Source organism: Anopheles coluzzii, chromosome 2 (assembly GCF_943734685.1).
Source record: "Anopheles coluzzii chromosome 2, AcolN3, whole genome shotgun sequence".
NCBI lineage: Eukaryota > Metazoa > Arthropoda > Insecta > Diptera > Culicidae > Anopheles > Anopheles coluzzii.
In genome coordinates, this window is record NC_064670.1 from 91716490 (window position 1) to 91740380 (window position 23891).

General features: G+C 42.9%; 1 protein-coding gene across 1 annotated transcript; it reads right to left on the minus strand.

Moving 5' to 3' along the window:
- Positions 1–1749: 1749 nt before the first annotated feature.
- On the minus strand, positions 1750–13741 carry LOC120952067 (zinc finger protein with KRAB and SCAN domains 1). Its single transcript, XM_040371181.2, has 3 exons — positions 12368–13741; positions 3829–5044; positions 1750–3762 (listed from the first exon to the last, which is right to left on the minus strand). Exons 1-3 carry the CDS (start codon positions 12387–12389, stop codon positions 2931–2933), a joined length of 2070 nt encoding a protein of 689 aa, XP_040227115.2. The 5' UTR covers positions 12390–13741; the 3' UTR covers positions 1750–2930.
- Between the last annotated feature and the right edge of the window lie 10150 nt (positions 13742–23891).

Genomic DNA, 23891 nt, shown 5'->3' on the forward strand with positions numbered 1-23891 from the left:
ACTACTGATCTAAAATCACTTGTATTGGTGACCTGAACGATCGTGCCGTTATACGTTGCTTTCGTGTTGTAACGTACTACTCCTGCTGCTATTACGGCTTTGTGTACAAAACCCACTGATGAACTTTTAACCACTATTGGTGGTAGTTTACCGGTATCACTGCTTGGTGTATTTGACGTATTAGTGTTGGTCACTGGCTGAGATCTCTTACTCTGCTGATTAGGTGGCTCTTCTTCGTTGTCGCTAAGCAGAGCGAAACTGTTTTCGGATAGATCCGAACGACTGCGCGTATCGGTTTTGTCTATGTGTAGTTGTCTTGGTGGTGCTTTGGGCTTTCTGCCCCTTCTTCCTCTTGCTCCCATTGCGAGAGAAGAGTATGTGCGTACCTTCGTATACTTTGTGATTTTGTGCGTTTGTACGTATTAGTTTTGTTATTCGGAGCTATCTGGAAGTACGTCTGTGCTTGACCAGAGCCGATTTGCAACTCGTGACATTTCAATTAAAAAGCATGCGTTTGTATGGGAAACCCGGTTTTTGAAAATTTCACAAAAATCTCATGGCCTGCCGAGAAAAATTTCAGACATTTTTTGTATGGAAAAACGTGCCAACTAAAAAGCACATATTCAATAGTTGGCTGTGAATTGAAGTTCAACCAGTGAGTTTGGACTGTATTAGAAGAATCACATTTGACCGAACGAATCGTGTTGAATGGATAAAATGCAATATAAAATGCAATATAGCCAAGGCCTTCGGCAGCACGGCCCCTAGATTGGAGTCCATTCAACGCAAATTTATCCGCTTTGCTCTGCGGTCCTGGGGACTCCGAGAGGAATACGACTGTCGCTGTGCGTAACTGGGCTTAGAGACGCTCAAACAACGCAACTGCAACTGCGTCTGTTTGTTGCTGGGATACTCGCCGCCCTACTTTCTCACCGACCACCGGATCGACTCGCCGACACTACTTTCTGGGCTCAACCTCTAAGTTCCGCCAAGAACGCTCCGTGTTAGACCGTTACTTTACGTGGAGGAGCGACGCACGTTTTTTGGCTCCTCCGATCCCTTTCTTGTTATGTGTCGTGAATTCACTGCTGTTTATGATCGTTAAGAACCTGACATGTCGCAAACTGCGTTTCTAAATTGTATTCGTTCTGTGTGTCGTTCATCGACTTGAAAAGATTGTACTAATTTAAAATACTAGAAATTAAGATTGCTTCAAGGGGGGCACATATGGTTTTTTGAATTTTAAAGATAAACACAAATAAATAAAATAAACAAAATTCAAAATGTCAATATAACAATATTGACAAAAAATTTAGTGCAAAAAATGAATTACTTTAGTCAAAATGTACAATGTGGATAAAGTACAGCAAAAGAAGTTCTGATACATTGTTGATAAAGATGTGTTGGAGATTGATCATTTGAATTTATTAGTTCGAATTCGAAATTCGAACTCAATTTAGAAATAGGATAGGAAATGAACTCATAGGCATTGATAAGGATAACAGAATGAACTCAAAATGAATTATGTAATGAACTCTTGACAATTGAATATACAGTAGCAAACGGACATTTGAACGAGTCGCATTTATTTTCATAACCGGCACAAGTTTTTGGAATTATCGGGAAAGAAAACGAGTTGTACCACGTAGCCGAACATTCGTGAGGTTTTCTCACAGATGAGATGATTGATTGTCTAATTATCTGAAATACACGTTTTGCTATAAGAAGGGATAAAAAGAAAGAAAGAAAGCACCATAGAACCTCGATATCCTTTTTTTTACAAATTATACATCTTTTATTCACTTATTGCGTAAATGTCTTATAAACCTTATCAGCCTAACAGTCCTATCACTTCGTAAAAAGTTTTCGTTAAAAATTATCAAGTGTTTACTTATCTTGGACCATCCCTGCCAGTAAATCTAACTTTCTTAAGCTATAAACCTTACGCCTAATATTGCAACATTTCCCAGCACTTGTTTGCCACTCGAAGGCAAACTACTACCATAAGATACATTAGCTTACTTACTAGCACCACCTTTTCAGCTTTCTTAAAAATCAAACAGTATGTAAACATGTAAACTAAGGATTATGATTTAAATAAATCGAAACTGAACGTAAAACTATTCACTTTAGAAAATAAATAAAAATATAAAACTACTGTTTAAACAAAATAAAATGAAAATAAAATAGAATTGTAATCTTATCTTCAGTATGGCGGTAGCAGTGCTGCGAGCTCACTCGACTCGAGCGGCAACAGCCTGCACCAGCGCAGATACGCAAAATTAAATCCAAATCAGACTAGAACATTCTCGTCCTGTTCATAAAATGTCGTCAAACATCTATGCACTAAAAGGTTACAACACACTCTCACACACACAGACACACACACACACACGCACTTACAATATACTATACAAACGGCACTTATGCTAATCGACAGCCAGGAATATTACTTAGAGGTCGTTTCGTTCTGACGGACACGGGCGATCCGAAATGCATAACGATCGTTCGCTCAGCCCTTTCTCCGCCCTATAAACTATTGCTTTGGATTGTAGCTGTGTTTTTGAAATAGTTTGCAGCGTGTGCAAACTGAAATTCTTATGCTCTAGTGCAAAAGGAACCTTAAGCGAAAGTCTTAACGATGAAAGGGTGGCTTGCAATGAAGCGCATAACTAAGCATAACAATAGTATACCAGTGGCTTAAGCTAATCATAAAATGGCGCGGATGTAAAAAAGGGTTACGATCGTGCGTGTCTAAAACAACTAAATAAATAATTCTTCTCTAGCTCCGCGCGGCTATCTCTCGATCGTAAACCGACGGAAAATTGCTGGCAAGATTGCGGTGAGAAGAACAAAACAGGAAATACTTAGTTTCACAGGAGATCAACACGAAGCAACGGAGTACGATCACTGGGACGACCACCGTTACATTACGCAATCACGGCATAGCTTTCTGCGTGATATTCGGTGCTGTTACTGCTACTGCTGCTGCTATTGCTGGAAGTGGGTCGCGATCCATCCAGTGCATATCCACCTGGTGATCCTGCGATGCGTATGACGCTGATACGATTGCTCTGGGGAGTGGGTTCACGCGAGACGCTCCCATTCAGCGGTGTCGTACCATTGGCTGCCGCCAACATACGAGCAGTTCGCTTACAATTGTCTTCAACTACTTCCCTGATCTTGGCACGTAACACATCTTTAAACGGAACATTCGCAGGGTAGTTGTACCGATTATCAGACGCTTGTTGCCCGGACTGTAGCCCATTAGTTCCGCTACTCTCCGCTACTCCGTTAGAGCGCTCTTCACTGCCTGCCGGAGCGCTCCTTTCTGAACTTCTGGTGGGTTTAGCGCGCCGTACACTGCTGCGCCCACTGCCAGTTGTTGGTTTGCGTACTTTCACCGGTTTGTCATTCTTCAAGCAGGATGAATCCTCGTGCTTGCAGAGGTACGATTTCAGTGCGAACGATTTACCGCACCGTCCGCACTGGTACGGTTTGGTGTTGGAGTGCGTTTGGACATGCGCTCGGAGGTTCGATTTGTCCGCGAACGCTTTGCTGCAGACGCTGCACTTGAACGGTTTCTCGCCGGTATGCGTACGGATGTGACCCTGCAGCAGCCAGGGACGGGAGAAGCGCTTATCGCAGGTCGGACACTTGCTGCCCTGGTCGTGGGTACGCACGTGCATCGAGTAGGCCGGCATGGAGACGTACACCTTGGAGCAGTACGGACATCGACGGGCTTTCTGATCTTCCAGGGAGCTGTAGAAGAGAGAGAGAAAAGTTAGCCATGGAACATCTTCACCAATGAGACTCAGTACAACCTACCGATGCGTCTGTCGATGCCTGGCCAGATTGGAGGACGTCGAGTAGCGCTTGTTACACTCCGGACACACATGGACGTCCTCCGGGCGTGATGTCGTCGTCTCCTCGCCACTCTTCATCGCCTGATCGTCTGCACCCGAATGCTCCGAATCGTTGCTGGTGTCCTGTGATCCTTCCGGCTCACTGCTGCCCGGACGTACCGATTCGGCCAACTCTTCAACCTGCATCAACACCGCATCCTGTGATGTTGATTCACTGTGCGTGCCGCCTTCACTACTGCCACTGCTGCTTCTGCACGACACCGTACGGATTTTGCGCGACTTCTTCCTGTCAAACACTTTGTGCGAATAGCCCTGCACCGCATCCTGCGATTCCTCCGACGACGAGGAGCCGTAGAATGCGACCTGCTGGCCGTTGCCGAAGCAACTGACTGCCGATTCCGGGCCGAGCTCAGGACACTCTATTATAGTGTAGAGCTGCATCTCCTTATCTCTCTCCTTCGGGCATTCCTTATCATCGCCGACATCAACCGTACCGAGCGGGATATCTTCCACACGTCTTATCGTCGTCGGTGCGTAATAGATCAGTCCCGACGAGCGTTCGTTATCGGCTACGCTCAGTATCAGCGGTGATGACACATGTGTTGCTATTTGCTGCTGCTCTACCTGAACCGGTCGTACAATGTAGACGGGCTCTTCTACTTGATGTTGCGGCTGTTGCTGCTGAATGATCGGCCCAGCAGGGCTTACCGGACCGTGGATTATTTCCCACTTTTTAGTCCATTTCTTTTTGGCCGGCACCGCCATCAGTGCATCTTCGGCTGCAGATAGCGTGTGCAAATCCATTGCCAGTGGTTCGCTCGTTGAAAAGAGATGCTGCTTCGTGACGTAGCCTTTATCTTGTATCTCCTCCAGAATGATCGTTTGGCCCGGTTCAGTACGGCGCAAAGTGTGATAAGAGGTGGGTACGGAAGAAAAATCAACCATTGTTGTCATTTTGCTCGATGAGTCACAGTGGCGTAGTGGTGAGCTGTATTTTATGGGACTGTACAGTTTAGCAGTGGCATGGGCCAGGTAGTCCGTTTCGTAGGGTGAGTGTGGACTGGCGGTGTTTAGCTTCCCTGCCGCCAGCGATACGTCGGCCAGCTGGGTGAGATTGTACAGCTCTTCGGGTACGTTGTTTGGCCGTTGTTCCTGCACCATCGTGAGTGGGTCTTGAGCTGTAAAAAAATGAAGAAACAAAAAACTCTAATGAGCACGAGTACATCGGGGTCCAATAATTGTATTTTTATGTCAAATTTAAGCTCTTGCTTTTTTAGTCCAATAATTGTCTTTTTAAGTCAAAGTTAAACATGGGAATCAATCCACGCCTGACCTGCAAGGAACCAATGTGAATATTACGACTCTATATTTTGGATTCTATTACTATTTTATTTTAGATTAGTTAGTACATACGTTCAAATTTTCAGCTAGTTTGAGTTAAGCTAAATCAGGACGAAAGAAGGATAACACAAAGTAGGAAGTAAGCGAGAGAAATTATTTAAGAACATACAAAGGAATACGCTATGGGATGTACAAAATGAATACTAGTGAATATTTTTATACATTAGAAAGTACAAAGAAATTGAGAATAATGTTACATTTTCTAGGCCAAGATTCCAATAGTTTTACATTTCTTTACAAACCATCAAAATATAACAATTTACTTGTAATATTAATTGAATTTAAATATATTGAAGAGGTATTGCGTTAAAAGGAAAGTGTTTGATTAAGATTTGTTGATGTTTTCTAAATTAACAAATATAGTAAACTTTTTTCACTACCATTCTATTGTATACAAAGATGTATAGCAATTAAACTGATTTTTTGGTTCAATGCTCAAATAACTACACAATAATTCTTGAATAATTAAAGGCAATAAATAAAGTAAAGATTATAGAAATATATTTATAAATCCTTTCACAACGTAAAGCTTATTTTTTTGTTAAATATGTTAAACATTTCCATATCATTCATATCTAGGCACTGGTCAAAGCAAGATTTTCTATCTTGTTTTTAATTTCGAACAGCTGAAGTAAATTGTGATCTATTGTGTAAAAATATGTTTTTAGGCAGTGATAACAACTAGAAAATAACGATGTTAGAAGATGCATGTGACAAATGCGTTGATGGCTGTATGGGAAAGACCGTCAATTCGCGTAGTAGTTCTTGGATTATATTCATCTACGAGTACAAGAGAAAAACAGCACCCAAACCATGTTGCATTTAAGACCGTCGTTCTCTTGGTCTTGGAGTACACCAATATACAGAATCAAGTATCCAAACAAGTAAAAAACTGAAAAGGTACAGTCTGTGTGTAAATTTGAAGGTTATAAAAGGAATTTTGAGTTTGTTTGGAGTATGAGCTCAAAACTGTCTGAAATATGAATCAAAATATCGTTGCAGTTTTATGATATTTTGCAAAATTGAATTCGTTAGAAAATATTAAATGCCAAAAACGTCTTAAGTGTCCGTAATTCGAAGCAGTACGGTATATCTTGCATAGTTCCAATAAAAACTAAAATGTTACAACCAAAACTAAACCAAATCCAAATGTTGCTTCAAAACTAAAAAAATCATTTTGCCCTGTTTCTCCAAATTCTTCAGCTGTTCAATACCGGAAACGTACATGGGGAACTAAATTGAACAGTTTTTTTGTTTCAGTTTTTCTCATCTGATTAGGTCTAACTTGTTTTTTTTTTTTTTGTTGTCTAGAAAAATAAAATTATGAACTGCAATTTATGACACTACGAGTGGTACGCTTCCGAACACGGCAGACACAACAACAGCGTGATCGTAACCGTGTCTAGTGGTTTCCGATTTTCCGGTGTATAGCTCTGATTTACGATATTACGAGGAGGAGGGATGTTTAAAATTAGCCTTCTGCCTGTGTACGGCGTATCCCACCACCGTTCCTTTATTGTTTCCTCATTGAAACATTTTTTGTTAATGATTTTTTTTTTCAAACCTCTACGAAACAACCACCGTTCAGGGGGAAAAAATCTGAAACCACTTAAAAGAACATTTACAAGCCATTTGGTCGTTGCTGAGCCCCCGCGATCTAAATTCGAATCATCTTGAAATTGTTGGATGTTTTACGCTGTTTCATTCTCTCTCTCTTCTGAAAGAAGTAGTTGTGCCAAATGTCTCCACTTTTATTAATCCCATCAAACTTCCTTATTTAAATGACTCATCATCTCAGCAATCATCACACCGGTGCATGTACTACATTAGCGTTCAAAATCCCTGTACCGAACAAGCTGAACACCCGCACAAGTCATGTTCTCGGGCTTTAGACGCGTTTGTTTGTTTTGAAACGCAGACCATTGATCTCCAACTAACAACAACCGTGTAGAACACACGGTCCAAAGTGACCTGCGCACTTGGAGCATACCATTCACTCACACTCACATTCACTCACACTCAGCGCGAAAGAAAACCCGTTTCCATTGCACGCTTTCTACGCCATCAAACATCAATTTCAAGTTTTGTTTTCATTCTACTGTTCGCTTGATCGCACAGACACACTCACATCTCTCACGTGCAGACCCAATTTTATGGAAAAAACCATTTTCATCAATCAATCTTGTTTTTCCTGCGTTTTTCTTTCTAACTTTAAGCAGCAAAGTGTTTGACCTCACGAACTACACTACCAATCAGCCGCTTTCAGGGCTGGCAGAACGCATCGACCACATCGTGTTCTGCGTATCGTAACTGTCAAAGGTGATTTAAAAAGTGCAGTACCGCCCCTCGACAGGCATTTAAATAATTTTGATTTATCACATCATCCATAACGATCGTTCTCGCACCGACCGGCTTGCGCATAAACACGGCGGAAGGTTGCCCAAACACACCAACACACACACACACGAAGAAATCGAAGCAGCAGAACCGTTAAGATCCTTCTTCCTGCCATCCAGATCAATAAATGAGTGCAAGATGATCGGGGTCGAGGTCTGGTTAGTGTGGATTCACGGGGCGACCAATTTATTTGTGATCGTAGACGATTATAGCTTAATTAACCTGCAACACCGCCTGCTTTAAATGCTGGGTGAGGAGAAGGTTTTGCTAGGTGTGAAACCGTGCACCGTTTCCAGCCGATTCCCTTCTCAAACGGGCTGCATCGGCGAGGGACCGAGCCGCTTGACCGCTTGACCGATCAAGGTGACAGGTAACCGAGGGAGGGAAACCAGCTGACCGGGAAGGTTTGGAAGGGCACGGGAAAAGGAAACCTGCCACTGACGACGCTCTTGGAACGGGTCCAAAACGGTTTGTAAACAGTTCGGCGTCGATCCGACGTTCCCCTTTCTCTCCAGCCGAGGAATCGGGGTATAAAGCGTTCTTTATCCTTATGTATCGTTCAATGGCTCCCCTAGTCGGCAGTATCGTATTTTCTCCCTTCCGTAGAAAGCGTAGAAACGTTCCGTGTGAAGGTTCAACAAACAGGTAACGTTGGCGATGCGCGTCTCCACCACAAAAAGGCAGGAAGCGTTTGCACGCGTCCGAATCCACTCCGAACCGCGTCCGCGAGGTAAAAATACTAAGCCCTCCACGCGAATGACGCATTTGCCGAGCCGGCACCTCTCCCTATCACTCTCCGTCCCTTTTTCGGCCGCACTCCTCCCGTCACTTCCCCTCATGAAAGCGCAAATCTGAAGTAAACATCAACGTGCGAATGGAAAACCGGTGCTGCCAAAAAAACCGCGAACGTATGCCGGCTGCGTCCACACACCCGAGGCCCACGTGAAGCAGCAGGTTGTTTCACCTTTTCAGCTGGCCGGTCGCGAGCTAGCGTCTCACGCCAAAGATCCCCTTTCCTGTCCCTCACTCACTCTCTCTCTATCTCTTTCATTCTCTCAGTGCCAATGTGCCAAGTGCTGACGGGCCCGCGCATTAGATCATCCACTTGTTGAAGTTTATTTTCTCCCGCATGCACACTTTCTTGTTCCTGCGATCGTAAAGAGCAGGTTGATCATTTTTTAAACTTTCCATGCGATTAAGTAGCCGAAAAAGGGGTGGTTGGTTGTTCTTTTTCTTCCCTTGCTCTCAAACGGTCGATCAGTTTACGGTCGAGTTTTTCGCGTTCGATGATGATTGATCGCAGTGAAATTAAATACAGATCGTTGTATTTCGTTTAGTTTGTGGAAGCTTTCCCTCCCCCTCGCTGCTGAGTGATTCGAGAGTAGTTTGATCGATGGCGATGAAATTGCTAATCGAAACGATCGATCAGCTGTTTCCGAATCGGAATGGAACGGAAAAGCCACGGCAAAAGTAATCGGGACGCCCCGGGTTGGATAAATTTTGACCAATGCGTCATTTTGTTTCACGCTGACTGTGCACGAGCAGCTGTAAGTTGATATGACGCGTTGAATGTCGTGCTTTTTTTTGTCGTTGTTTGGTGGCGTGCGAACCGCAATAAATAGATATTTATATTTAAAAATTGAAGGAGAGCAAAACCCTTTTTCCCATCGACCGTTGACGCCAATTCGTTGCGTTGGACGCAACACAATTAAAGTGGATGGTTTTTGGTGATGGTGATGACTGGCTCGTAATTTTTGAGAATATTTTGTTGGTGGTATGTTAAAAAATAAATAAATCGACAAGGTATAACACAGCAAAAAAAAGTTATTCAAGGGAGATTGATAAAGGATTATGAAGGCATCTAAAGGATTCAGGCTAAGCTTTGTTTTATATTACTACCACATTTGACTCATAGATGGCGCTTATGAGAAACAAAACTTTCGTCATTTAATACCATGTCCTCTTAGTTTCTTTCTTTTCGTTTCGTATTACCAGAATATGCAACATTTTTCAGTGACATTTGGTTTTCTTTTTTGTTTTTCCATCTCACAAACATATTGACACTCAAACGAACTGCAATTGGTATTAATCTCTCGCGACAGAGAACGAGAAAATATTTTCACAGTTTAGAAGATTTTTTTATGATCAGGAAAGGCTAGGCTTAAAAGCCAGTTAAAATTATATTAAGAATCCTTTCATATAAGCCCCTAACTTCATGATTCTACCATTTTAACAATATTTGTAGAAAGTTAAATCTGTCAATGATACAAAGGATTTTCTTCGTTTCCAACATATCTCCGTTAAGGGACGGGGCCTCCAAACTACGGCTCGCGAGTATGTAATGAGACCCGTGATGCTTTGTAAAGTTTAAAATAAATAAAATAAAACTGTAGCAATTTGATACATTCAATTAGTTTTTTTTTCTAAATAAAAAGAAGAATTGAACTTGCACTCATTTCAAACGTAACGTCAAAATGGGCCTCAACAACGGTTCGCGAACTGAAAAGTGTGGATATTATTTGGTAACAAATGATCATATTCATCTAAAAAAAACTCGATTCAATAGTTTTAGAATAACTCGTATAATGCATATTTCATTATGACATTAAATAGCCAGTTAAAATGTAGTACAATGCCGTCTCACCTTTTGACACTTACTACCTTTATAACAATGTGTACAGCTAAAAAAACAATTGTTATCGGTAAAGGAAGGGCTTCTCCGACAACGTTTGTTGCGACAAATAAGAAGTATTTGAGGTGTTGGATGATAGTTGACATTATTTTGTTTTCTTTATAAACTTTGAGATCAATGCAAAAATGCTTTATTCCATACTTCAACTCAAAATACAATTCAATACGGTCCAGTTAGATTGCGCTACGCCATTGCGCTGCAGCTGTGCACTTTATCCTCTTCAACTTAAACCATGATCAGCTGGAACTATTGTCCAACTTGAACTTAGTAGACGATCGCTCGAGAAAAGACGTACCCCCTAGTGGTGTCGTTGATCCACTTTCGGAAGTGGCCGCTGAGTGCATTCCAGCCCATCGAGCATACTGTGGAGGAAAATATTTAACTTTTTTTTCTCTCTCAAAACCAACACCAGCGCCAACTAACCAAGCTGTCGGAAGATAGGCCGAACGTAGACATCGAAGCGTAGCGGTAGTGGTCATACAGTGGATTAAGTGCTTACGTCCATATCGCATCCGGGCTGGAAGAGAGGCCGTACGGACAGTACGGCCGGGTCGGTAGTGAACCGCAATTTACTATTTTTAGTACAACCAGGCCCGTCTTCTGACACGGCCGTCAATACACGTTCGATATTATTTCAAGCGAGCGGCACACCAACCAACCACCGGGTGCACGGAGAAATCATCTTCACCGGGCAACCCCTCCCTCCCTGAAAAGCAATCACCTTGGACCATAAATTTTCAACCCCTTCGGGCAAACACCTTGATTGTGCTTGATCGGATTGTAGTACGCACAGTGGGTAACGCAATTTGCTGTCCTGCGAGTGCGTTAAAATTCGCATTTGAAAAGGGCATCCGTCCGTGAGATAGAGCGAGCAGCCAGAAGATTTTACGACGCAGTTCGAAACGGAGAATTTTATAACAAGTTAATGTTTTATGTAGTGTGTCTGTGGTTAACATGGGTGTAGCGGAGCTCATACAATAAGAATGTCAATGAAACTAGGTTAGATTTATCCTATTGGAAATAAACAGACGCTACAAATCCTGTTACCTAATGAAAGTTAAATTAATCATTTGCTTTCTATTAATCGTTTGCAAAAACACAAAAGGCTTCGGGACAAATATCAGCTTCTAGAAACAATTAAAAATACTTCTTACTTCTAATTTTTTTTAATAAAAAAATAAAACAATACATAAAAACGATCATGAAACGATCTTGCAAAAAAAGACCTGAAACAACATAAAAAGAGCTCAATTCAATCATAAACCTTGGAATGGAACAAAAAAACACGCATTAAATGTATTTTGAAATGAACCATGTATTTAAAACATGTACGATCAAATTGTATTTGTAAAGGACTTATTATTGAACTTTACTACATTTATTACACATAAATAAAGTATTAAACTTCATTAAAACATTAGCAATGTTGAAAATGTTAAATACTTTATGTCTCAAACTTCTCCCTGATATGGCTGAATCAATGTTAAAGAAACCCAAGGAAGATATATGAATGGCGAATGTTAGTTTCATTATGCCAATATACATTTGACGGGCTGTGTAAATAATGTAAATTTTGAGAAACACTGTGTAAAGCCAGATGAGATATTATTTAAAACTAATAACCTCACAACCGAAGGAGTTTGAATAAAAACTACCTTAAACACTGCCTACTTAAAATTTTAAGAGACCAAAATACACTCGTACATTGACACCGACACCAATTGGAAACCACCGAAATGCGATCGTCCTCACAGCACGCGAAAATGCGTAACTCAATAGCCCATTAAGTCACCTGGCCGTTCGACACAGGGCAAATGAGCAAATGCATGCAGCAGTGCCGACAAGGAACTGCCCACCCATCCACCCACCGTCGGGGGTATGCTTGTCAGATGTCAACTAATTTGTTGAAATGAAAAGTATTCTCCTCCGCACTAACTCCGCATCCACCCTTGGTCACAGGTATGCATAACCGCCGCGGTCGAACGCCGCCGATCTGCCTGCCCACACTTACCGCTTTTTCCGACTACCACCATCCAAACCGCCGTCGCCGTTGCAGGAACACACGTAACGTATTTGTACACCGGTACCACGGAAAACCAAACATAAAAAAACACTCGGACGTTCGTTAGAAAGAAACACCGGTACAGGTCCGTTCACCCGTCCCAAGACGGGGTATCCAAATTTTACACCGTGTTGTGTACCTTTTTCTTTACCCTGTTTTTCCTGCTTTACACTTGGTTTTCACTAAAGTACGTACGAAAAATCACACACACACAACCACATACAGCACTGCAGGGAAAGGGCACCGAATGGTTGAGGTGTTTGCCTATTGAAAACGATCGTTTGACTTTTGCGCGAAATAATTCGGGTAGTGTGAGTTTATAAAACGGTCATCCTCTATTTATCTCTTTCAGCTTAACGAAGGTGGATCAGATGACCGGGAGAGAATTTGTAAGCAAACCGTTCATCGAAGGAGGTTTCAGCGGGTTTGATTGATCGGCTGATGCGTTCTAGTGTCCACAGGGAAATAGTTTATCACACGCTGAGCACACACTTTTCACCAATAATTTTTGCTTCTGATCGGCATAAAAGCTTTTAAATTTTTAACTTTTTTTATTTAAAAAAATCCCTTTTAAACTATTACAACTTCACTGGCTTTACAACATGTGCCAAATCCTTTCACTTGCACAACTCCAACACACACGATCGCGTCACGAATTTTCCGAGCACCAGTGTTGCGCGTCCGCTTTCCAGTGTTCCAGCGTTTGCCAGGCGCTCACCGCCAGAACCAGACAGAGACTGAACGGTGGACCGTCTCCGGGAGTCGTCGATCGTCTTCTGACGCCCGGCACCGCACTATCGCTGTAGCTTCGTAGCCGTCGCAGCGAAGGATTGCGCAGGATCCTGCTTGGGGATGTAAATAACACGCGAACGCGACACGACACTGCGCACCAGTGAAAAATCTCGCTTTTCTCAGTGGGAAGATGATCGCGATCGTACCAGCGTGCGAGGAGAAAATCAGTTCGGGCTCGGAAAAGAAAAGTAAGGGGAGAGCGAGCGAGAGAACTTGCGCGCTAGCGTGCGGTGCGTTCTGTGCCATATGATCTCGCGTGAACCGCGCGCCACAACAGACACAAACTCAAACAGACACACACACACGTAGTGTGCATTATGTACTGTACAACCCCTTTTGCTGGTGCATTCTCCTGCAGCTGCATATCGAAGCGATCGGGAGCGGTGCCTGGCAGCGGGAAGATGCGCTCCGTGTGGCCCCGCGTGGCGTACGGCGAGCGCGCGAAAGGAATAAGGAAACTGAAGCAAAATAAACAAATTCTAACACACGTAAACAGAGGCGGCGGGAAAAGCCGGCGGTCGGTTTCGCGAAAGGGCGAGGGTGTAATGCGGGGTTATTCGGTTATTCGATCGCTTTCTTGAGGATGTGGCCCTACTCGGCCCTCTCTCCTAGGGAGATGCGATTCGATGAATGAAAAGGGTTAAAGAAATGCATTTTATTTTGGCTAATTTTTAAACTCTTGTACAGCATTTTAAAATAATACATGTATTTATGTAGTTTATAATGTCCATAAATTCAATTTGATTCAATCCATTCCTTTTTTATCCAACAGACGCCAATTTTTACTATTGATTATTAAAGTATAAAAAAATTCTACTGGCTTTACGAATGCAAAATGAAGAGGAAAGCGCCAAAGTGCACATCGTTTTAACACGTGCAACGAGCGCGACCACACGAGACAGTAGCATAAAGCGAAAAGCATAAACACACACGAAGCCGCAGCACAAAAAAAAATAACGCAGAAAACTGCGGCGCGATCGCTTGCTCCTGCTGCGAGCGCGTGCGCCACATAGCGCGGATGGTCTCGTGCAGTGACTACATACATACTTATGCCGATATGCTCAAGTTAACCAAAAAAAAAAAAAGAGAGTCAACAACAAAACGTGCAAAGAGCCACAGCATAGTTAGAATATGAGCAAGAAGGAGAAATGAAAAACAAGAGGCAAAAACCGCTTCCATTTGGCCTTTTTATTCTTTTTGTTCTGTGCTTGGGTGTTGCCAAAATGGACAGATGTGTCGTGCGATCTGTACTAAAATTGATTGCGAACTGTTTTCTTTCTTTTAGTGACTTGCATAAATCTGTTTGAATAAAAACGTTTAAAAAAGGTGGTAGAATGTTTAATTATCTTTTTTATTGAACTATATATTTAGCCATATTGACATACTTCATTTCATACAATCTCTTTTAATGGCAGCAAGACAAGTGGTGATCGTTAATTGTAGTGCCCATTCTAAGCACAACCAAATCCTCAAGCTAGCAAACACTGGGATGATTCACCGGCCTAATTCTAAGGAGCGCGCTCATCCTTTCCGTAACGAAATTGCGATCGCGTGACGGCTGGGAAAGAACGCCACATTTCGCAACGCTGAGCGTAGATTTCGCTGACCGATCGCAACTTTCCGCGAACAGCTTCATGCCGGGGGCCACATGGTCAGTCGCGCACCGGGCACGATGACTGGGCGTCCACTTTCGCGGGAAAATCTCTTCCCAGCAAAAAAAAAAATACAAAAAAGATGGCACCGACGAAACGTAAATGTTTGTGAGAGGAACCAAAATAAAACAAGAAAATAACAAAAAAAAAATAAAGCGGTGTAGACCGGAAGAGAGTTGACGAAATGGGCATCTACAATTTTGCAATGGAGAAAACAAACACCTCCAGACAGAGCATGGCAACGAGCGAAACACCACTGACCACCGGGCCGCGATGATCTATGAAGGGAAGCGCGGCAAAGCCAACGACCAAACCGATCACACTCTATTCGCCGAAAATGTGCGAGCCGAAATCAAATAAACAAGCGACAGCTACCGTGTTTTTTTCCTTTTTTTCTTTCGGTGGGTTTGTTGTCGCTTTAGGTGGGAAATTTTCCGCGGTCAGCAACACGTTGCCACGCTAACGCGGCTTGAACTTGATCGATCGCGTCGGAAGCGCGAGAGAGGAGGGAAAAAATGTAAAAAAAAAAACAGGAGAGAGGACCCCGAACACGCGCGGGAGACTTTTTAAAATCCTTCCTGTCACGCTGTCCCGCGGCGACCAAATCCATCACTCATAGAGCATAGTGGTACGCGGCAAATGTATGCTAAAATACACCCAGGAAATGTCATACGATCACCCACCGCGCGTGGTGGGTTTTTTTGCGGCTAAAATAAATTAGGTAAAAATTGAAAAACAACCAACTTGAAAAGCGCACACCGCGTGAGACAGACAGTTGCCAGCGTTACGCGTTTTGCGCCGGCCTTTTGTTGTCCCCAAGCCAGGCCGCTCAGCCTCACCATCCCATCCCATGGCAGTTGGATGGAAGGGGAGAAGTTTTGCTTCTCTTATAAATAAATCAAAACCCATTTGTGTGAGCGGGTCGTTTTTTTTTCTTTTTTCATTCGATCCACCCGTGTGGTGTGTGTGTGTGCGGATGAAGAAACGTTTGCGGTAGCCCTCCCGCGGTTACATCTTGCTGCCTTAAGATGATTAGAAGAGTCAACAAGTGCGTCGGCCCTGTGGGACGAGCGGATTCGGGCGTGGAAGGAACGCAAACACACGTCAACATATCAATGCGTCAGAGGAGACGAAAACGGGCAAGCAGAGAGTGAAAAAAACGGCAGCAAAAAAGATGAAGGATAATCGACCACCGCTTGGATGCGAGCGGTTACACGCTACGTGCGCTGTGGGCCACCGCGAAGAGCGGCATCATATGTTCACGAGCGCCTAAAACAGCAATTTTCAGGCGCAACGAGTGACGGTCTGGGAGAGGAAGGAGCAGGAAACAGGGGTCTAACGCTTGGGGATTTTTTGGCAAACGGAACGGTAGCACCTGTTACTAGCTCGCCACTATACAACTACTACAAACCAGTCTGCTGCTGCTGACGTCGATCGATCGTGCTTCCACCCTCTCGGCTCCGTTCCGGGGTTGTTTCTGTGTGTGTCAGCAATCCAGCTGCAACCCGTTTCCCGCCTTTCCTGCTGTGTTTTGAATCTGAGTTGAGGGATGGAAGTTTCTATAAAAAAAACAGACACATACACAACAACAACCACCCGCTTGGGTATTCGGGATTCGGACCAAAATATTCTCTTGACCGCGAAAACCGACCGGCATGCGTTCTTCGGCCCGTTTCGGAATGTTATGCCTCGTTTTGCGTTGCATTCACCGCCATGGTCATCGCGTCGGAGAATGGTCAGTTTGGGGCCAGCGGGGCAGGGATGGTGCACAGAAATGCAGCTCACTGTTTTTTTTTTTTTTGTACGTGGCGGTTGCACACGATCACGATCTCAGCCAGCCAGCCAGCTTGCCAACGAGCCAGCCAGCCAGTTGGTCGACAATTTTTGATTCGCAGGAGCTGCAAATTTGGCGCTGAGATGGGAGATGCTGCATCGGGAAAAGCGGGGAGGAGTGGGTCGGTCTAGCGATTTTATGACTGATTTATGGGCGGCCATAAAACGCGCTCGATTAAGTGCAGAGCGGGTCTTCCCCTCCCGGGTGTGTGCGGGTTTGTTGGCGTTGGGCACACTATTTCAGGGATGACCAGATTGGCGTGTGTGTGTGTGCGTGTTTTGATGGCGATCATGATGATGATGATGATGATGATATTTGGGTTTTGAGCGATCGACCGCTACATTGGTACACTGGTGTGGTGTGTGCGCCACTTCCGTCAACAGCCGGTACCAGGTGGTTTGAACAGTTTTGGGGGCTTTGCAAAGTGGTCGATCAATATCCTTTTTCTAGTTGGTTCTTTTACACGATCGGTGGCCGGTTGTAAAGCAAAGCCGATGATTGACGAACAACAAAGAGCTACATTGTACATTTGCTTCATTTTTTGTTAGCCCTCCCGCTAAGAATTACGCGCGCCTGTGTAATGCACCCGCCGTTAATTCGGCCAGCCGATCGTAAACAACGGACGCCGGGGAGCCGGGTGCAATAATAAACGATTTTTCACTCATCGTGCTCGTAATACGAGCTGGTATGATATTGAATGGTAGATTTTGCCCTCTTCGCGCCGTTTCTTCGCGTTCGGTGGGGCGCCATCTGAAAAGCATAATTTAAAGCGAATCTGAAACAGCGTTGCCTCTAATCGGTCGGATTTGGATCGTAGCCAGCGTGTTACGTCGCATACCAGGAATGTGGGACGGGTTGGCAATAGAGTGATTACGGAGTGATTAAAGCGACAGAAAGAAATATTTGTGTCAAAGATGTATCTTGTCCTGCGTATCAAAATAGACGAATTGAAAAGAAATAACTGCGAGATAGGAGCATTTTGTTTGTTTGTTTTTTTTTTAATTTGTAATACAGTGTGTAACACAGCTGTACGAGAATAGGTTTTGAAATACAGTGAAACCCCTCATAACGAGTTTAATCCGTTCCAATGACTCACTCGATATGCTAAAAACTCGTTACACGGGAGGCTCTTTTTCATACAATTTGTATGAAAAGTGAAATAATTTGACCCAGGTCAAGAAAAATGCAGGTCTATAGGGATTATATGCATCACAACCATACGGAACACCTTCAAGCGGCAACATTACGGTATTGATCGATTCTTAGTACCGAATTTTTTGTCTTCGTGAGCAAGTAGATCAAGAATACATGCAAGAACACACTCATCAATGCACCTCACACTTGTGAAACGCACGTTTCTTTGGGAGGTACACTAAAATCCACATCCTGTCCACTTTCACGGCCGAAGAGAGCTTCCAATATTGTCAAATAAGAGAGAAAAATATGGAGGAATTAAACTGAAGACACTACTTTACCTACTCCACCTGTCGATAAGCGCAGCAAAACTCTTGGCTCCGCTATCTGATCCGAAAAGAGTTATCTGGACGTGGAGATAACGCACCCACGCTCGCCCCGGCTTTTTTTCCGATTTTTGTATGACTTTGTGAGTTTTTTTGCTGGCTTTTATCTGCTTCTTTTGGAAAATAGCTTGATATTTAATGATTCTAAGTATTGAAACTCTCGAAATGATCACGACTTCTTATCGGGATCATAAATTGAATTGCTCGCTATGCAAGATTTTACTCATTAAGAGGGGTATTCGTAGAGAGTTTATATCTGCTCGTTATGCGTTATTCGTTGTAAGGGATACTCCTTATGAGGGTTTCCAGTGTAATACAAAAAGCAAACCAATTGTACAACAAAATTATGTAGTACAGTTACTTCACCAGTGGCCCATAAAAACATATTTGGTCCAATTTTTATAATGGAACTTAATTCACGGTTCAACAATCCTCCAAAAGGAGAGCTGAATACTCGGTTAAGACAGATTGATAAAGCTTTAAAAATAGAATGCCTACGAAAGTCACTATTTCAAGCAAACCTCTATAAAATGAAAAACGGTGTTTCTATGCATTCAGCAAGTAACTAAAAAATTAGTTTTTCTTTGAAATGTATTTTAGTTTTTATATGACTTAAAGAGTCGACTTTTGAGTCAACTTTAAATCATGTATATTCGAGTTGTAGATACACTTGATTGAAACAATTTGTTGCTAGCTACATTGATTAGTAATAATAATCCTGATTATAAAATATACACCTAATTATAAAATAAGATACACAAGTTTTTTTTTTAATTGCTTCAAACAGACAACAGACTCGTAACAAAATATATTCATGAGGCGATTTTTGTTTAAATGGTTACACAATAAACAAGTTTGATACATTTTAAACATTTGCTCGTTTAAACCAAGTTATTGAAAGCTTTGTTAAATACACACGGTATGTATAAAAATATTCAAAAAGTGTACAAGTATGATAATTTAAACCGAATGCGTACATTATTTACAATTAATTAAAATACGTAACACGCGGGTTGAAAAAAAAACATAAATAGCCTAGATAATAAACACATAAATTAGCTTGAAAAATCTGCAATCAATTAAAGGCTCAATATAACATTTTCTGTAAATGAATGTTTAATACAAATATCGTACAAGATTTTTAATTAAGAACACACTAATGTTCGCTTTATGCACGCTGCTATATTTGACATCATTTGCAATGAAGCTGAGGGCAACAAAATCCCTCGGGAAACCACATGTTTCGTCTGGGACTGGGGAGTGATTCACTGCCAAAAAGGCAAAATTGGTTCAGCCAAACACGCGCTGCCATGCCCTATCCTCTATTCTCCACCCTGTCTTTTGACACATTACACGGAATGCAAAGAAACAAAAAAAGAAAGACTGAACGATTTTCATATTTTGATCGTCGTGATTCCCAGCCACTTGCAAAATATTGATCGTACGAACAAAAAAAAAGTAAGGTCGAAAGGCAGCCGTGATGCGTAACTTTATTCCACAGCATAACCACCGATCTTGGGTTCGCTTTCACCACTCTTTTCGGCAGCTGCCGTTTTTGCTTGCTTGTTCGGAGTAATATTCCCTGGAGCAACCAGCTGTGGCCGTAATAATGGCAACCGTCTGCGCCGTGGAGTTTACGTGCCGATCTGCACCCAACTCAACAAAGGACACTAAATCATGCTCAGTTTGCAATCGTGGCACGCACCCAGAAGGCATCACGGATCCCGTACCCGCAAGTGTCGGTTTACATCGAGCGCGAGATCATTTAACCAAAACACACACACACTGCTGCCCCTCCTCGGACCAGCGATCGCTTGATCGACGACAGGTGGATTTGTTGGCGTGAAGCAGAGAAAAAACGGCTTCCTGTCGATGCCTCCCAAGGGAGAAATGTAGCGTGGAGTGGAGCTAAAAGAACAAAGAAAAACGTTCCACCACCGACGACGACGACGGCGGCGGCGATGTCACAACTTCCGTTCGGGTCCAAATTTTTACTGCCCAATCGGCGTTCCACTTTCAATCATGGGGACCACATCTGCGTGTCTGCCCGCGTGTTTTCATCGCCCAGAGACGGTGTGTGGAAAATCTCTTTGTTCCATGCGCAAATTGGTTATGCTTTTTTCGTTTTTATTTACCAAACGCGTTGGATGATATTGCCCGAACGGAGCGAAAAAAATGGACACAAAAATGCAAACCGAAGATGAAAAATTGTGCCGTAGGATCGAGAAAGCAAAACACGAACATGAAAAACGCGGAGAAAAGTGGGACACAACATTTTCCGCCAGATGTTGTGATCGTATTGAGCGCCGGTGTGGTCCTGTCTTGACCGGGCTGGATTCACTTTACGAAGAGAGAATTTACATTACGCTTGATTGCGTTTGCGAGTAGACAAACAGGAAGGAAACACTCACGAAGCAGTCAACAAGCGAAGAAAGAACCTGCATCGCTAAGGAGGGACACAAACAACAACCCTGGTGGTGAAAAAGAAATGAAACGCTTATCTTTGTGAAGGAACCGAGTGGGTATTAATTGGTCAGTTTGTACGTGAAGTACTGGGCGCACACATCGATTATTGAGAACGTATTGGAATATTTATTATTACAAGTTTTCAGTGCTTCTGATACATTCAACTCACTTTCTGAATTATGTGTGTTTCACTTGATACATGCATGCCATGTTTGTGATTTGTCAGGCTATTGGCTCACAAAGAGCTCAGAAAGAGTACGATAAGTATTAGAACAGTGTAAATAAAATTATGTACCGTTACCAGTTATCAGTTTGAAATTCAAATCAGACTTTCATTTTTATTCCGTTACGTTACGTTTAACTAATATTCAAAATTATAACTTTGTTTTCCTAAAAAAAAATATTATTTTGGTTAACATACTTCAGTCATCATTTCCATTCTATTTCTATAATTAAACTTTGAGCCGGTCTCGTAGTACAGTTGTCAACTCGTACGACTTAACAACATGCCCGTCATGGGTTCAAACCCCAAATGGACCGTGCCGCCATACGTATGACTGACTATCCTGCTATAGAGGCGTAAAATCCTTAAGTCACTGAAAGCCAAGCCCACAAGTGGTACAGGCAGGCCTTGACCGACAACGGTTGTTGAGCCAAAAGTAGAATAAGAAGAAACTTCGAAGCAATATTCAACACTACAAACAAACAAACAAAATATACAAGTGTAGGTTTAAGTTCCGTTTAGGTGTAGGTTTAAGTATAAGTCGGCTGAAAAATAACAAGGCACCCGGAACTGACGGAATTGCAGCTGAACTGGTCAAGAAAGGAGGTGCATGACTAGAAAACGAAATTCATCAAATTGCTACTGAAGTGTGGGATAGCGAATCGATGCCTTGTGATTTGAATCTCGGCATCATCTACCCGATATACGAGAAGAGAGACAGGTTAGACTGCAACAACTACAGGGGTATTACGGTGTTGAATACCGCCTATAAAATATTCTCTCTGATCCTTCAGGATCGTCTTGTCCCGCTCGTCGAAGAGATAGTCGGAAAATATCAAAGTGGATTCCGAAACGGAAAATCAACCACTGATCAGATCTTCACCATGCCGCAGAAGATAGCTGAATACAGTCACAGCACTTACCATTTCTTCATTGACTTCAAAGCCGCATATGATAGCATAGCCAGGGTAAAACTGTATGACGCTATGAGCTCTTTTGGAATCCCGGCCAAACTGATAAGGCTAGTTAGAATGACTATGATCCACGTCACTTGCCAGGTGAGGATGGATGGAAAACTCTCAGGACCTTTTGCTACCACCAAAGGTCTGCGCCAGGGGGACGGGCTTGCTTGTCTCTTATTCAACCTGGCGCTAGAGAGGGCCATCCGTGACTTGAGGGTGGAGACTACGGGAATCATCTTCTATAAGTCAACCCAGATCCTGGCATACGCTGATGATATAGACATCATTGGTCGGCGGCTCTCCTGTGTAGCAGAAGCCTACCAAGGGATCGAGCAGGCGTCAGAGAACCTTGGATTGCAGATAAACGAGGCAAAGACCAAACTGATGGTGGCAACATTAGCGGGCCTACTAATAAATAATCAGAATCTACGTAGGCGTGACGTGCAGATAGGTGAACGCAGTTTTGAAGTCGTCCCACAATTCACCTATCTTGGGTCAAAGGTCAGCAACGCCAATAGCATTAAAGCTTAGTTGCGCGCAAGGATGCTGGCTGCCAACCGGTCATTCTACAGCCTGAAAAATCAGTTCACCTCAAAGAACCTGTCGCGACGGACGAAGCTGGGACTATATAGTACTTATATAGTACCGGTACTAACATCTGAGACACTATCCAAATCTGACGAAACCCTCTTAGCCACGTTCGAGGTGTAGGTATGGAAGGACAATGGAGGAGCCGATATAATGACGAGCTATACGAGATGTACGGCGACGTCACTGTCGTGCAGCGTATCAAGCTCGCCAGGCTCCGGGCTGGCCATGTTGTACGCATGGAAACGAACGACCCAGCCCGTAAAGTGTTTTTAGGCCGTCCACAAGGACATAGGAGGCGTGATAGGCTCAAACTGAGAAGTCAAGATGGCGTGAAGGACATAGGAGGCGTGATAGGCTCAAACTGAGAAGTCAAGATGGCGTGGAGGCGTCCGCCATTAAGGCCGGGATAACGGATTGTCAGACCAAGGTGAGACCGTGAGCGATTTCGGACACTCCTGAGGTAGGCCAGGACCACAAAGCGGCTGTAGCGCTGGATAAGTAATAAACTAAGTTGGTTTAAATTGCTAGTTGTCCTCTAAAATTATACCTTATTTCATAGAAAACCTTATAAATGTATTTTGTTGTTTTAATAATTTTCTATATGTTCATGCTGTATACATAATTGTGCATAGTATACAAATTGTTATTGATGTTTTTTTACAATTTATTCAAATAATGGTCATTAAGTTCTATGGGATAGATATTAAGATTCGTAGAATGAAAAAAGCTAGTTCGAAAACATTGAAAATTTTAAAATTTGGTAAATACATTATGTTGAGACGAAAAAACATCATTCTTGTAAAATATAATCATGTATTCATATTTATTTTAATCTTATCTGTATAATGCCTGTATAATATCTATCTGTATGTCTGTATAATATCCGTTAGAATAGATATACGATATAGACATTTAAATATTAAGTTCAAACTATTGAGTATTATGGAGTCGCAAATATGGTAATGCAGTACAAGCATACAATTTAATTTGCAATTGCACTTTTTGTTGTTAAAATATCATCTAAAAATATACATAAATAAAGTCCACCGAGCGATATTCGACATGAATGAAATGTCTCCGAATGCTTTCGTCATAGTATCTTCCTCTAACAAGTGTAGTACCAAAAACATTAGGATCATCACATATTGCCTACACATCCCTCCACACACACATACACAATCACTTTTCTGCTCATACTTCCGGGCGCAATGTGGCCTCAGCGTCGCACCACCATAAGCGCGAAGAGGACGACGCGCGGACCGGGTTTATAAATCATTCCCCAATTCCTTTCTGTTTTCGGTCCGCTCACGGCACACCAACATCACAAGCAATGCGAGCCAAAGAGAACAAAACACAAAAACCACGCACCCACACGCGGATGCGCACGCGACCTGCACCACCGATCGCCGTTTGCCGCTCGCTCGTGAGCGAGC